This window comes from Lutjanus erythropterus, chromosome 23 (assembly GCF_056507025.1).
Source record: "Lutjanus erythropterus isolate fLutEry1 chromosome 23, fLutEry1.hap2, whole genome shotgun sequence".
Lineage (NCBI taxonomy): Eukaryota > Metazoa > Chordata > Actinopteri > Lutjaniformes > Lutjanidae > Lutjanus > Lutjanus erythropterus.
The window spans coordinates 28,239,677-28,255,681 of NC_139339.1; the positions used below are offsets into that span (position 1 = coordinate 28,239,677).

Sequence of the window (16,005 nt, forward strand, 5' to 3'; positions counted from 1 at the left end):
ATCTGTATTTTTTAATACTTAATTTTTTTTTTAAAGTAGTTAAGTATTAAGTATTTTTAAAAGCAAGTATTCTAGTACTTTAACTCAAGTAAAATTTTGACTGAGCAACTTTCACTTGTAGATGAGTAATATTTGACCAGGAGTATCTTTGACTCAAGTACTGGGGTTGAGTACTTCGTCCACCACTGGTCCTGACCAACACATCATTTTCTAGACTTCAGAAAATATCTTTGTATAGTTCAGATCCCTGAAAAAAATATAACGCATTATAATTGTTTTAATGTGTTTTTCAATGACAGTGAGAATAATGATGTAAAACTGATGCTTTCCTTGAAACCAATAAATTATTAGAAATCTTCGGATGCCTTTTTTTTTTTTTTTTTTTAAATGGCATCCTGGGAAGTAGCAGGTCCCGTGTCAGGGTTAATGAATTACACGTTATCGGATTTGTGCATAGACATGTTTAGTCACCATTTTCTGATACTGATAAATCACTGTTTAGAAATCACTTTTAATCACTGCTCACGTTTTAGAAACGTTACTCCTTTTTCAAGTTGGCATCTTTCTTTGTTGTTGTCATTTTATTCAGGTTATGAACATGTATGGTGACCTGGTCATGGACTCTGTGCCAGAAAAGGTAAGGAAGTAAGAACAATGTCCTGTTAACAGGGCTTTCCACCATTAGAGTTGGTGGATTTCAAGCACAGGCGTTTACACTACACAGTGTGAAGAAACAGGAGGGTGACAGGCAACAAAGGCCTCACTCAAGATTTGACCCATACACATGAATGTAGGAGGAAATTTAAACTTTCACCAACATTCCAAGTTTGCAGATAAAACTCTGAAAAATGAAATAAATAATAAATCATGTCTGATTCATGTCGAAGTCAGATTTAAAACTGGATATGAAACTTGACATGAGTTATCACAGCAGAACAAACTATTCCATACGAGTGCTGAAGTGGAGCACCGAGTGACCTGTCCTCCTCCTGCAGCTGCAGCAGTGAGACATCACTGTTTACTTTCTGTCAGCATCAAAGCATGATAGACAAGGATTATTAACGTGTGGAACATGTTTCTGTTGGTAGAAGACACTTAAGATAGATTTTCTAGAAGTTTCTTCATCACCTTCATGTGAAAAGTGATGTCTACACTGCTGCTTTTAACCTTACACTATGCATCATCTGATGGTATAATTCTGCTTTTTTGTACTTTATTAGCCATGTATGAGACAGAAGTGACTAAAACTAAAACTACAGACAGTCTGTTATTTTCTTTGCTCCACAAAGTACTGATTGTCCAGTTTAATCTGCATCACAGCTCCTTTTGAATTTCAGGTCCAAAATTTTTTTGTTCAGGCACCTGACATGGATTCTATTAAACTGAGTGGCAAAATTTTAAAATCTGCCACTATTATCATTATTCTAATATGCTTTCTGTTTTTCAGGATTATGATTGAATAAAATGCTAAAATTTAATGAGACGGGTTTTGATATTTATTTTTGGGACAAATTAATTGTTACATTAATTGAATGATTAAAAAAATGTTTGATTGATAAATTAATCAATTGATCAAATAAATTAAATTGTTAGGTGCAGTGCTACTGGCTGTTGCAACTAAGAGAACACATATTTAATAGATTCAAGTATTATATCTAAATTTCATTACAACTGCAGTAAATAGTAAAACAATTTGTGACAGACCCTTGACAAAATTAGTTCAGGAAACATCACCTTACTTTTTACTTTTCTCTGTTCTCTTCCTCAGGTTCACTTTTTCAACAGCTTCTTTTATGATAAGCTAAGGACAAAGGGCTATGAAGGAGTCAAACGGTGGACGAAAAATGTAAGTGTGTGTCCAAACCTCCCCACTGCTTGAACTGTTTTTTAGTTAAGTTGTTAGGCAGGATATTCTCCGAGTCCAGATTGTGTTACACATGTTTTGTAATGTAAATATGTAACCATCTTGTCATTTTAAATCAAAAAGTAGAACAGTGTCCCATCCTTCCCAGCTGAGATCCCCTATTTGTTAAGCAGTTAATTCATTCTGTTATTAATTGATAATAAATAAATGGCAGCAGGCTAAGTAGATGTCTGTCTCCCCATCTCATGTCTTCCAGTCCTCTTCCTGGATGTTTCAAGGTTATATGGGATAATCCATTCAACAGTTTTTTGGGTTACAGACATGTTGAGAGAAGAGCAGACAGAAGAGAGGCTCTGTGGTGCACACTTGTACTCTCTCTGTCAATAACTTTTTCATCTTCTGTGATGTGAAAAATCAGATCTCCACACAGTCAAAAAAAGTAAAAATGTGCAGCATCATCATTTAGTGGAGCTACACTTTAAAAAATAGAATGAATTAACAGCCAAATGGACATCAACGGCCATTTTACTGACAAAATATCCCCAGTGATTAATTACATGTATAGTAGGAAAGCTCTGATTACAAGTGGTCACTCAGGACACATCTGGAGATGAATTGAAACACCCAACATGAACTGATGCAGCTGTCTACTTGTGATTGGATCCCTGCGGACACATTAATAACCGCAGTAACTCCAGGTGTCACATGCACAATAAAGTTTATATGTTTGGGGCTTTTTTGTATAGCTGAAGGGTACACATGAAATGGGGCAGAGAGAGAGAGACGTGATGAATTGAACCAGGCCACCCAAATCAGTGAATAAACTTAAAGTTGGGTTTTTATACTGTAATCAGATAGGCAGCAAATTTACTAATCATACTTGGCTTACCTTGATATTCTTACCCCAACCACATTCACTCCTCATGCATAAACCCAACCAAACAACAATGACAACAAGCACTAGCCAATCAAAGGCAGTGGGGCGGGTCATGCCTTTATTATATTAGGATTCAGTTGGAGCTCTATGAGATCCAGAGAGATGAAGCTGGACTGAGTTGTGCTCCACCCGTGTGTCTCTACAATGCACATTATTATTATCATTTTGGATTTAACTGTGTCTTAATACCTGTTCAAGGACTCATGTTCTGTTAAACATTTATTTATCTTAAACTCCCTCCTCTCTTTTTTAGGAGGATATTATTTAACCATAGTTTTATTGTGCTCATTTGATGTGTTACTTTTGTTAGTTCCAATACTCAATTGTGAATAAATGCAGAGTGTAATGGTCTGTAAATTAAAATGTACATGTTCTGTATTTTTTGCATAGTTGTTAGGGGTGGGTAAAAATATCGAAAAATCGATGCATCGAAATTATCCGCCCCCTAGTTCAATATCGATTAAGCAAACCCTCTGAATCGATTCACCTCCTGGCCATTGGGGGCGCTGTGCGCAACATCTTCGTGTGATTCACGTTTTAAGGACGGAGGCTGCACGCGGCCAAACAACAACAATATGTCTGCAAACTACCGCCAAGCTCTGTCCGCGCACAGAAGAGTCCATGGCTATCTTCATTTGCAAGGACCTTCGACCGTACAGTGTCGTGGAAAATGAAGGTTTTAAGAAGATGGTACACACACTTGAACCACGATACGCTATACCAACACGAAAACACATGACAGAGGTCGCCATCCCGAAGCTGTACACAGAGGTGAAGACAGAGGTTTATATGCACAAGTGAGCTATTATGGTGCTGCTAATGTTTTATTTTCAGATGTTTTATTGCCCAAAGATGTGAAGTAACGTACCACATGTGTTATGGGCATGAAAATAACTATTTAAAAATTGCCAACAGGTACTCTTAATTATTTGTGTATTTCTACTTCTTACTGAATCGATATTGAAGAATTTAAATCAATATCGAATCGAATCGAAATCGAATCGAATCGAAACGTTAAGAATCGAATCAAATCGTGAGGTTCTTAACAATACCCAGCCCTAATAGTTGTGGTTATTAATATCCTAAAATTTATAACTGACTTTAATTCATTTCACTAAGTTATCTGACTGATCCAGGGTCATCTAAAACTGGTTTAAACAGCCATTTTGAGTTTTGAACATGTCAGATATGGATAGAGCATCCTCAGTAACTCCAAAAAGCACAAACTCATCACAAAAGGGTTTTTCATGCTGCATATTCTTAGCCCTGGGCTCTCCTTTGGCTAATTTACCCCCTTTTCACACACATATTGCTAAGCCAGGGTTAAGCTAAGCATAGGGTTATATGATCCACACTGTCCTTCTACTAGCCCTGGCATTTTAGAATGTTCTGTGACTACCCCGCTCTTATAGCCCTGTTTCACACTGGCACTTTTCAGCCCTGAGTTAAGTCGATTTTCAGGGGATAGCCCCACAAACTCGGCGCTAACCCTGCTCTGGAGCAGGGCCAACTAGCCCCAGGCCTGAGTCAGGGTTAGCCCACTTTGGAATGCTCTAGAATTGTGTCAGTGAAAGCTTTCTTAGCCTGGGGCTAAGTTCAGTGTGAAAAGCCCTTAAAATTATCCAAATCAACCAAGCAGTTGTTGAGGCATTGTCCATATTGGTGATTATGTAAATTGCCCTGCATATGGAAGTCAGCATCCACCTGTTTCTACATGCTTGGAACCCATACTGTACATTTCTAACATAAAACTCTGAGGTACTCAACATTTCCTGGTTCAAAGTAGGGTTCTATAGGATTGCAAATAGACTAGTAAGTAAGTATCTAGTTATCATGGTAGATTACCATGTTTTCATGAGTCTGGTCACACTTTTTTCGGCCCCCACAGTGACTGCTTCTAGAAGTTCAGACTCTTGGACGAATGTAATTAAAGACCCCTTTTAGCACTGAGGAATTACCGTCATTTAGTTATGAAGAGAAAAGCTACATATTTTTTAACTAAGATGTCTTCATTCCACACTACTTCCAACTACCTTAAAAGTTGGGCAGAGGATTTGAAAAGATTCTGATTCCGTAAAATGCTCTAGACGCCCATCCCTACTGGTGTATCTGCTTCATCCTCTTGAATCTGGTAAAGAAGCATACAGTTAGACTGTATTGTGACTGTATTCAGCTGCTGGTAAATATTCAGCTCAGTTACATTGCTAGGTGGACTTCTCTTCCTTTTGTACTTTCAAGGGGTAGTAGTCTGAGAGTTGATCACTTCTTACAGTACTTTACTAACATCTGTTATCTCTCCATTTATTTTTTCCTCCCATTCTCTCCTCTCACCTTTCTGTGCTTCTGTCAGGTTGACATCTTTCAGAAGGATCTGTTATTGATCCCCATCCACCTGGAGGTCCACTGGTCACTGGTCAGTGTCGACATTCCTCGCCGAGCCATCACTTACTTTGACTCTCAGCGGACCCTGAACAGACGCTGCCCAAAGGTAGGACCAGACAGGTTCACTTTGTTAGGAAATCATTTTAACATTAATTTATTAGTGGATAAAACTCATCTCACTGAGACAGTTTTTACTGAGCAAATTTAACATTTCATAATTAAAATGAGTAAACTGTCGTTCCCAAACACTGGGTCGTGACCCACAGATGGGTCACAGGAGCTTTTATTTGGGTCACCAAACAAATAAAAGATTATGGAAGAAATTCTGCAAATTTAAGATTTATATCTGCACTTCACCTTTAATAAAGTACTTAAAATGTGAATAAACAGAATATTTTTGAGTTGTGGACAAAACGAGATATTTGAGGACATCATCTTGGATTTGATCAACATTTTCTGACATTCTTTGGACCAAACAACTAATCAGTTAGTGGAAAAATGATCGCCAGATTGATCACTACTTGAAAAAAAAGACCAAACGTGAAAACAGATGGAGGCTCCACCTGTTCTCACGTTTTGACCTGTTTTTCAATTGACAAGATTGTGACAGGATTTATTAATTGATTTTTCACTATTTTCTGACATTTATGGACCTAATTGATTAGTGGAAAAAGTGATCAGCAGGTTGATCAGTAGTTGAAAAATAGGACCAAACGTGAAAACAGGTGAAGCGCACAGATGTCAGAATTTTTATTTAGGTCATGATGGTTTGTCATTTTTAAAAAGTGGATCCCCAGAAAAAAAAGTTCAAAAGGGAAACACTCTTTTTCTGTTAGTCATGGAGAAAGTAAAGAATAAACTGCCTGTGTCTGTGACCTGGTTGCTTTGATTTATCTCACATCTTTTGTCGTTTCTAGCACATTTTCAAGTATCTGCAAGCAGAGGCCATCAAAAAAGACCAACAAGAGTTTTTGACGGGATGGAAAGGCTTTTTCAAAATGGTGAGATGGTTTTTTTTTGTTTGTTTGTTTTTTGACTTTGACACAGATTCAGAATAAATTTCACAAAGCCTCCCAAAAGATTTAAACTTAAAATTTTATAAAACTGTGATTCCCATTCTTTTTCTATACAGTGCAGCCAAACACTAGCCTAAAAAAGCCAGTATAGACCTACACATGTGGACCACTGTTAAAATTCACTGCTCCAGTGTGAAGAGTGGGAGGGAATAAGAGGTAGAAAAAGCGAGATACAGACTTGTTTCACTGCTATTCAATTGAGAATCACTGCTTCATAGCAAAACACTTATTTTGAATTTCAATTTGGCAATTCATGGCACTAGTGATGTACGGATCAGGGCTTTTTAAGACCTATACCCACCCTACCTATTATGACAGCCAATCCACCCTTACCTTGTGAGGCAGCTGGATTCGCAAGATCACACGAGAATCCATCTTGCCAGGCTCCAAGTTATCCGTTTGTGTCCACACCAGAGTTTGTCCGAACCAATCAGCATCCTAGGAGAGGCTATTGGCAACTACAGGCAGGGTTTTAGGTGCGCCAACAGTGAGAAGCATCCTTGGAAACAACTCGTTTCAAACTAACCATGGCAACTCCTGAAGCTTAGATACTGTGATAGCATCAGTTATATCAGAACTGGAGAGTATTTCTTCACTCAAAGATGAGCAAAGAACAACACTGAAGACTTTTATCAATGGAAAAGTTTTCGCCCTTCTTCCAGCCAGCTTTGGTTCGGTGAGTTGATCTAATTGGTTTACAGTATAAATTTTTAAGTACAACATTTTGGGTTTTCTAAAGTTCAAATATTTAAATGATCTAAAGAAAAAAAGTAAATTGTCTCAACAAAAGTTCAGTAGTTGGTAAAACTTTTTCAAAAATTTTGAAAAATTTGACTTGGGCTCAAAACTGATGTACTATGTACGAGGGTAATTCAAAAAGTCCTGAGACAAATTGAAAAAAAACTTTATTTATGAAAGATACAAAATTATTTTTCAACATAAGATCCACCTAACTCAATGCACTTCTGCAAGCGATGTTTCCACCGAGAAATTCCTTCTTGATAGAATTCTGGAGCTTGTCTAGTCAACCAGGTCACAACCTCCCTCTTCGCTTCAAGTATGGACTGAAATCTTGTTCCTTTCAAATGTTCCTTCAACTTTGGAAATACAGCTCTAGAAGGTGAAGAGTCTCCATAAACATTTTGCAAAGCTTCAATGATTTCTGTAGGTTTCCATTGAAGTTTTGTTAGAAATTTGATGTTTGCTCGAACTTCAAATTGGCTCATTTTGGACGGTCAAAAAAGTTGGTTTTGTAATATGTAACCTGGAACATTGAATAACAAAGTTAGAATGCTGTAACTTGTCAAATTTGTTTATAAGTCATCAGTGGTACGATTCAAGGTCATTTTGTTACACTATTTTGACTCAGTTTGAATTTATGTCATTTGTCTTAGAACTTTTTGAATGCCCCTCGTATGTAGTATGTTGGCTTGACATTTTGAGCTGTCTCAACTTTTTCATAGACCTACAACAATGAAACTATTTAAAAATATAATGTTATTCATTTCCATATTATTTTTTTGCCGAAGTCAAAGGGAGCCACTGGGGAGGAGCTGAAGAGCTGCATGTGGCTCTGGAGCCTCAGGTTGCAGATCCCTGCTCTGTACTGCCTTTTTTTAGCCTGGTGTTTGGCTGCACTGTGTAGCGTGCAGCCACAGTTTCAGGATTTAACCTGTTTTGTTGTACTTTGAGCACCAATCAGCTGAACACAACGCTGCAGCAGTGTGTGTGTTTGACAGAGAGAGGGAGACAGACAGCCAGCAGCAAAAATAAAGCCAAAACATTGACATCACAAAACTTAGAAGTGCTGTGCCAGAACTAATTGAAGGGTGCTCTGGAGCACCAAGCGACAGTATTTCACATCATTTTGCTTTTTTTGGTGGTTGTTGTTGTTAATGGGTGTTAGCTATAAAAAGCAAAATAAATCCAAACTGACATCCCTAATTAATGTGGTATGGATTTGAACAATTACATTGCATAGTCGAATCTGTATATAAATTAAAAATGTGTTGTTTTTTGTGAGTAGTAAAAAGGAATCACAGCTTAATCTTGTTGTACAATCCTGTATTATAGTATATTGATAAGTAAATCCACCTTGTATTTGTAATATGTTGTGGCTTGTATGTTGCAGAATGTGGGTCGTCAAAACAATGACAGTGACTGTGGGGCTTTTGTGCTACAGGTGAGTTTCTCACACACATTATCCAGGTCAGTGTGAGGTCTGGTTGTTTTAGCTCTATATTCAAATCAATACCATGTCAGGACTTATATTAATTAAGGCATGTTTCAAACTGTGTTACGTCACACTTTTGTTTAACAACGCTCAGTAAATGTTTGGAAACAGGACTGAGGAAATTTATTTCTTGTTTGATATACAACTTCAGCTGCTGAACAGTCCTTGGTCTCTGTTGTTGTATTTTGTGCTTCTTAATGCACCACGCATTTTCAATGGGAGACAGGTCTAGACTGCAGGCAGGTCAAGTCTAGTACATGAACTCTTTTACCACAAAGCCACACGTCCACATTTTTATTTATATTTTACACAGTGTTCCAACTTTTGGAATCCAGGTTGCAAGTATACTGGAAAGTGTGCCAAACTACACTATAAAATACACTATAAAGTGTACAGAACCACACTAATTTAACACTAAGTAAGAGGTGCAGCTTTAATAACAACTTCAGCAATTCTTTTGCAAGAAGTATGATCATATTTGTTAAATTGAGGAAAGGCTCCTGTCATCATCAGAGTTCTCCCTGATAGATGTCCCTGTCAGAGATAGAAATACACACTGCCAGGTGATGTGCTTGGCATGGTGTCACCAAATGCTACCCCCCTTTACACTCAATTGTCTCTAAACGTTTTTTGGCTGTCCAGCCCCTTGTTGGAATACTTTTGAGTGAAATACAACCACACTTTAGACCATTTAACATCTTTTGGCATTTTAACAGAGCTTCGGTAACCACAAGCTGACATTACCTGCTGCCAGAACCATGTGGAGTGAGTGCTGCTGTAATGTAAACTGGCACATCCGGTGACGCTTCTGTTTTCTGTAACATCTGCCCCAGAGCACACCTCTGTCAATAGACAGCCCAGACATTTCAGTGGTACCGAAATGAGGCACCATAGTCTGCGCTGTGACTCGGTCCAGTCAGTATAGGGGCCGGGGAAAATACTCAAATCTTAGATGCATTGTGATGTGTATGTGGAAGATCCTGAATTAGTTCACGAATGTCAAAAAACAATTTTTATGTCTCACACATGCCAGAGTTATCTTGTAAGGGAGTGATGTACTTCATCTTCTTAAAGCAATAGTTCACCCACAATTGAAATTTCACTCAATATCTACTCACCCCTGTGCTGATGTGAGGATGGGTGAAGATCTTCAGTTCACAAACCACTCCTGGAGCTTCAGTGGAAAACAGAGTTGCAGCCAAATCCAGTACAGTTGAAGTGAATGGTGACCAGTTTTAAAATGAAAAAAAGGAACACAAAAAAACCACAGTGTCTCCATACTGCTCGTGTGGTTTAATCCAAGTGTGTCCATAAGTCACGACATTAAAATTTGACCCAAAAAGATGTCATTTACACCATAGTTTTGGCCTAAATGTCAGCTGTAGCCTCTCAGACCTGATCCTCGTGCACACGCCTGAAACGGGTACACAGGTTCTGTGGCGCGACACGAGATATACAAGATCTCACGATACCTTCACATCTGTGTTTACATGCTACCTGGAAGCAACTTGGACAACAGAGAGAGATCTTCTCAGAAATAGTGACTTGTTACTCACAGAGTTGACTTTGCAAACTTTCAACAAAGAAGAAATGTCCAAGGACTTCGACATAGAAGAGGAACATCATGCCTTTGCTGCAGCTGTGCCACTTGGGCAGAGCCTGTGTACCCGCTTAAGACGTGTAAAAGGATCAGGTCTGAGAGGTTATAGCTGACATTTAGACTAAAAACATGGTGTAAATGGCGTCTTTTTGGGTCAAATTTTAATGTTGCGGCTTACAGACACGTGGATTACACCACACAAGCAGTGTGGAGACATTTTGTGTTTTTTGTGTGTGTGTTCTCTTTTTTTACATTTTAAAACTGGTCACCATTCACATCAACTGTACTGGATTTGGCTGCAACGCTGTTTTCCACTGAAGCTCCAGGAGTGGTTTGTGAACTGGAGATCTTCACCCATCCTCACATCAGCACAGGGGGAGTAGATAATGAGTGAAATTTCATTTTTGGGTGAACTATGGCTTTAAAAGGCACTGGTTTTACAAGCATATTTTGATTTAGTGTCTAAATAATTGTCTCTTCACTAAGTCCCGCAAAACCTCTACAAACAGCAACTGTCCAATCAGCTGAGCAACTACGAGGACTGTCAAGCATTCCATTTCTCTCCATATTGAAGGTGTGCAGGAGGCACTAAGAAGAGCAATACTCTGCATTTCATGAGTCTGGACAGTGATGTCTTTTTTTTTGTTTGTTTTTCATCTCTCAAAAACATGAAACACAAGAGAACATGTGTGGTTGAATGGATTAAACTCTTCATCTGCTTTAATATAAGCTGCAAACATTAGCATGTCTGGCTAACTAACACTAGCTTACTAGCTGCAGTAACTTTACATCCAGACAAACTTGTTAGATCCCACTGCATCTGCATTTGATTCTGCATCAGCCCACACCCTCCTCAAATCCCCACAGAACAAAGTGGGCTTGTAACGATGCATCTCTCCTTGGCATCTATCCCAGCTTTCTTTTGCGATCGCTGTCCAGCTGGTCTGCCTGGGTGACACATCTCAAGGTCTGCTGCACTAATCAAGTCCTTGTGCTTCCTTTTCCCACATTAATGAGTAGGGGTGTGTATCTCACTGACTGAGACAATTCAATACGTATCTCCATACATGTTCAACAATATGATTTATTTTATAAATCTTTAAGTGGCCAACGATCAGTTCAATACGATTCAGCTCTGTCACGATACGATATGATACAATTATCCAGCTACAGTTACGAAATCTGCATGCGAGTCATACATTTAGCTGACAAAATCCACCATCATCAGCTAGAATTGAAAATCTGCTTTTGTTTGCTTTCAGTGCATCACAGACCAAGTGTTTCAACAATTACTCCCAATTTCACTGTTAAATCTGCCACCATTATCACTGTAAACTGCATAAAAGCAGTGCAAGAATGGGAAGCTTGGTAGGCGTAGCAACAGTAACTAAGGAGAGCGGTTTGCGAGACAAACGTGAGGTGTGCTGTGAAAACTAATCAACTTCTTGAGTTTTAGTGGGGATGGCAAGTATGAGAAAAATTTGGATGCATCGATAATTCTTTTATTGTCACGTCGTAGCCCTCTGAATCAGAGTCGAAATGTAAGGTAGAAGAGATTTTCACCCCTAGTAAGGATCCTCGACATATAGTTATCCAACGATCTCATTTCCCATCACTCCCCACCCACCCAAACATTTTCTTTCTTGTTTTACATGGTGTTGTTAATCTGTTGTTCCTGCAGGCCACTAGCTTCTTTTCTTGTCTTCTTTTCCTTCCACCATCCCATAGTACTGCAAGTGTCTGGCACTAGGGCAGCCGTTCAACTTTGGCCAGCAGGATATGCCCCGGCTGAGGAGGCAAATGTACAAAGAACTGTGTCACTGCAAGCTCACCCTGTGACCCCCACCCGCACCCCAGCCCGCCATCTTCACCTGCTCCGACCCCTGACCCCAACAAGATGGAGGGACAATGATATAACAAGAAGAGGACAAGGGGAGCAAATGATTGACTGGAAAAGAGAAACTTTTCAAAAACTTTATTTTTCTCTGCCAACATCCAGAGAAACTACTGCTTCTATTGTAGGTGATGTCATTGTTTCACTTTGTTTTGTCTCTCTTTGCTTCCCTCTCTCCACCCTTTGAAAACTCTGATTTAATTTCCATGTCATGGTTATTCCTTTGTGGTTGACAGAGGCCAAGACTAGCTTCCATTTTTTGGAATGTGCTAATCTTCCATCCTATTGTAGTCCACTTGAGTTTTTCAGTCTGAATGGGAGCATGAAGAATATCATAAAGATATCTAACAAATCCAGCCCGGATGAGGGTTGGACCACAGTTACTCAAACCTGACTACTACTTTCATGTAAGATGCCTGAACACTGAGCGCAGAGGTAACGTGGGCGTATGACACAGTGATTTCAACCCGTCTGTCTAAGCTTGTGGTTAAATAGTACCAGTGGACTTTCATGCCTTCCATCCATCCAGCCGATACAGTATATTGTGTTCCATTCCAAATGTCATAAGTGTGAAACTCAGCCAACATCTTTTAAAAAAACACAAAGAGAAACACACAACATCAAAAACACTCCCCCATGCTACAGCCGATGTTATGTTAATGATGCTATCTATCTAGTTAGCACGTTTGCCACTGCAGTGCGATGTGACATTTCCGATGTATAATATTTGTTTAACAGTTTCCTACATGATGTTTAGATGGATTTAAAGTGATGCCGAACATTTAGGATGCATAGTCGAGGCTGCCATGTTGTTAGAAAACAGTTTCAGCGTTTGAAGAGCCATTCTAGTGCATTACAGAATTTACACAATATCTTTGGAACACCCCTGTACCAGAAACTTCCTCTGTTCCCAGTCATACAAGCAGAACAAACATGTGGGAGACTGGATCTGCATCTGCGGATCACTGCCCAAACAAGCCAGAATCACACATTGGCCCAAAGAAGGGGTATCTTTACATTACATTTATCTTTTTCTGTGTTTTATCTCTGTCAGTAAATGTGTTGATATGCTTATTGCTTTAAACAAATTGTGTTAAAAGGAGGACTACTAATTTGTGTTTTTTTTCAAGTAAGTACAAAAGAGATCCTCTGGTTAGTGTTTCTTTAAAAGTTCGAGAGCCATTTTGGTGAGGACCATGATTGCTACACAACAGATCCAATATGTCCACAGTGGAGTTACAGTACCCTCCTCTTCTTTTTATAATGAAAGACTAATTTGTTGATAGCTGTGTGTTTTTGATTTTTTTTTTCTTCTTTTTTTTTCAAACAGGAGTTGATGCAACAGAGTTGACAGTTTTATATATCTTCTACAATGCATTATGGTTGCTAAAAATAAAAATACACGGCAAACAAGTGATTGTGCTTTTTATCAGTGCAGCTTCATGGGCATGAGCTGCTTATGCCTACATGATCAACTGCTCTCTCGACTCAAGTGTAGTACATTTCTTAAGTACTGCTCTTAAAGGGATAGTTCAGTTTCACAGGAAAACAGAATTGCGGAATCTCCTGAACAGTGGAAGTGAATGGTGACCAGTTTGTGAACATAAAAGAACAATGGAAAACAAAAGATTAAATGCCTCCATACTGCTTGTCTGGTGTAATCCAAGTCTTCTAAAGTCCCGACATTCAAAGTTGACTTGTAAGACATCATTGACACCATGTTTTTAGCCTGAATCTTCACTGTAGGGCTTTAGCTTATAGCCACATTCACATGCACATTCACACCGTCTGAACTTGTTTTCTGTGGTGTGACCATGTGTACGTGCAAGTGAACTTGCATGTCAGGGCTTTAGGAGACATTTTCTTGGGATTTTTTTGTTTGAAAACTGGTCACCATTCTCTTCCATTGTTTGGGAGATTCTGCAGCGCTGTTTTCCTGTGAAACTCCAGCAGTGTTTTATGGACTAAAAAAACTAAACCCAACCATCAATTGGCATGAGGGTGAGTAGATAATGACTGAATTTTCATTTTTGGATGAACTATCCCTTTAAGTGCACTGTTGGGGTACATGAGGTTTTCCCTTTCATGCTACTTAGTACTTCAACTCACTACATTCAGACAGAAGTATACTTTTATGTGACAGCTATACTTACAAGTTACTTTTTAAGTCAGATTTTAACATAAAAGATATATGATGAGCTGACGAAATACGATTCATCGTCTTCTAACAATACATCAAATGCCCAATGTTTAGGATTTTGTGGCATGTTGTGGTGAAGCTGTAGATTGCAACCAACTGAAAATGGTTCAGTGAAATTGGTCACCACAAAAGCTGCAAAAAACTTGCAAGGTTTCTCTCGAGCCAGTGTTTGGTTTGTCTGTAGAAACACTCAAGTCTCCATAGAAGAAGAGCCGCTCCCTCTGCAGATATAAAGAGCTCATTTTAAGGTAACAAAAACTTAGTGATTCTCATCTTCAGGTGATTACACACTAATGAAAACCTGCTGATGAATATTATTTTTCTTTCCTGCCATATTATGCCAATAGGTCCTCCTGAGTCTTCCACTCTGGGCTTTGAGGTGGTTCAGATTAGCTCTGTGGAGACGTGGTAGGCTGATGTGATGTGTCAGTACTGTCTTATTATGTCTTGATTGTGATAGCTTTAGCGCTTAAGAGAAACAGAGGAAACAGGAAAATTGGATATGATAACATACAAAGTTTCTTAACTGTAATGGAACCATGAAAGTAACACAGTATGTTTTTATAATGTCACCAAGCTTCTCATTTTGGTTGTTACACTGACCAGAAATTTAAAGCAAAGCTCTACAAAATTCTCTCTTGACACTTGAATATAAGTATAGAATATTTCATGACTGAGCGTGCAGAAATGACTCTTTATGGTGACCCAAAATGTTCAGTTATTTTTCATAATAACCAAGAAACAATGAAATGTCTGCCAATTTACAAAAAAAAAATCTGATTACTTATAAATGGATCCATTCAGCATTAAGAGGGTTTGTTTTGCAGAATGATGACTGACTGGCTCCACTTGAGCTTTGGTGTTACGTGCAGAATGAATGACCTAATTTTGTTCTTATTTTTGATATTGAATATAAGTGCCATCATATGATGGGACTGTTAAAACAATGGGCCTGATTAAATATGGTAAGGAAATATGTTCTAGAGTGTGTGTGGGAGGAAAAAGGATGTTTGACATGAGCCATTTTGTCGTGTCAAATACAAAAATACACTTTAAACCAGTCAAAGTAAATACTGTTTGTAGCACTAAAGCAGAGCGCAAAATGACTTAGATTAATTGTCAGGGTAAGGTTAGAAAAACAAATGAATATAACTTCTGACTGCATGAAATGCTCATTTATGAGGCTGTGAGCTTAACAGTGCAAACGTTTAGATAAAAAAAAAGATACAGTGGGTAGAAGTTGTCTTGACAATTCAAATCCATGAGCAAGACTGTAAATATTATCGACACCGAAGCAGCCACTGAGGACAGAGCAATGGCCCCGGAAACTGGAAATATGTCTTGTTTTTTGTTTTTTTTTTAAATCAGTCTTGGTACATACTACAGTACAGTACATACTACAATTGATAGCCTACACATGATGGTTATTTTGTGGGCTGAGTTTAGTATTGTTAAACTGAATACATATAAATTTGACTGCTCATAGTCTAACAAATGGATTAATAAAAATGAAAACATTAAGTATTCAGTAGTTCTGGCAGTGTGGATGAGGCTTTGAAACAACTTCATGTTGATAAAATATCATCTACAGAAAATATAATTAGCCTCGGGTTGGAAAATGAACCTGAAGTCTTTGTTGCCGTGCAAAATGTACTGAAAACAAGTCACAGTGACTGACATCAGATAGTTTCTGATTTAACTTATTATTTTAACATTTTAAGTCTTATTTAAATTCTTGCTCTGGACACTTTAACTTCATTATTTCTGAAATCCTGGCTCCTGCTGAGTGTTATATGCATCAACAATTCTCAAAGTTAAT

At 38.4% G+C, this 16,005-nt stretch overlaps 1 protein-coding gene across 2 annotated transcripts in view; it reads left to right on the forward strand.

Moving 5' to 3' along the window:
• The window catches only part of senp3b (SUMO specific peptidase 3b), a 34,217-nt gene extending 20,818 nt beyond the window's left edge, over positions 1-13,399 (forward strand). For both annotated transcript variants that reach the window (XM_084712593.1, XM_084712594.1), the window contains exons 7-12: positions 590-637; positions 1,769-1,846; positions 5,152-5,289; positions 6,101-6,184; positions 8,391-8,441; positions 11,821-13,399. In XM_084712593.1, coding sequence (XP_084568719.1) covers positions 590-637; positions 1,769-1,846; positions 5,152-5,289; positions 6,101-6,184; positions 8,391-8,441; positions 11,821-11,931 — 510 coding nt within the window. In that variant the 3' untranslated portion in view covers positions 11,932-13,399. The remainder of the gene's footprint in view (positions 1-589; positions 638-1,768; positions 1,847-5,151; positions 5,290-6,100; positions 6,185-8,390; positions 8,442-11,820) is intronic.
• The last annotated feature ends 2,606 nt before the right edge of the window (positions 13,400-16,005 follow it).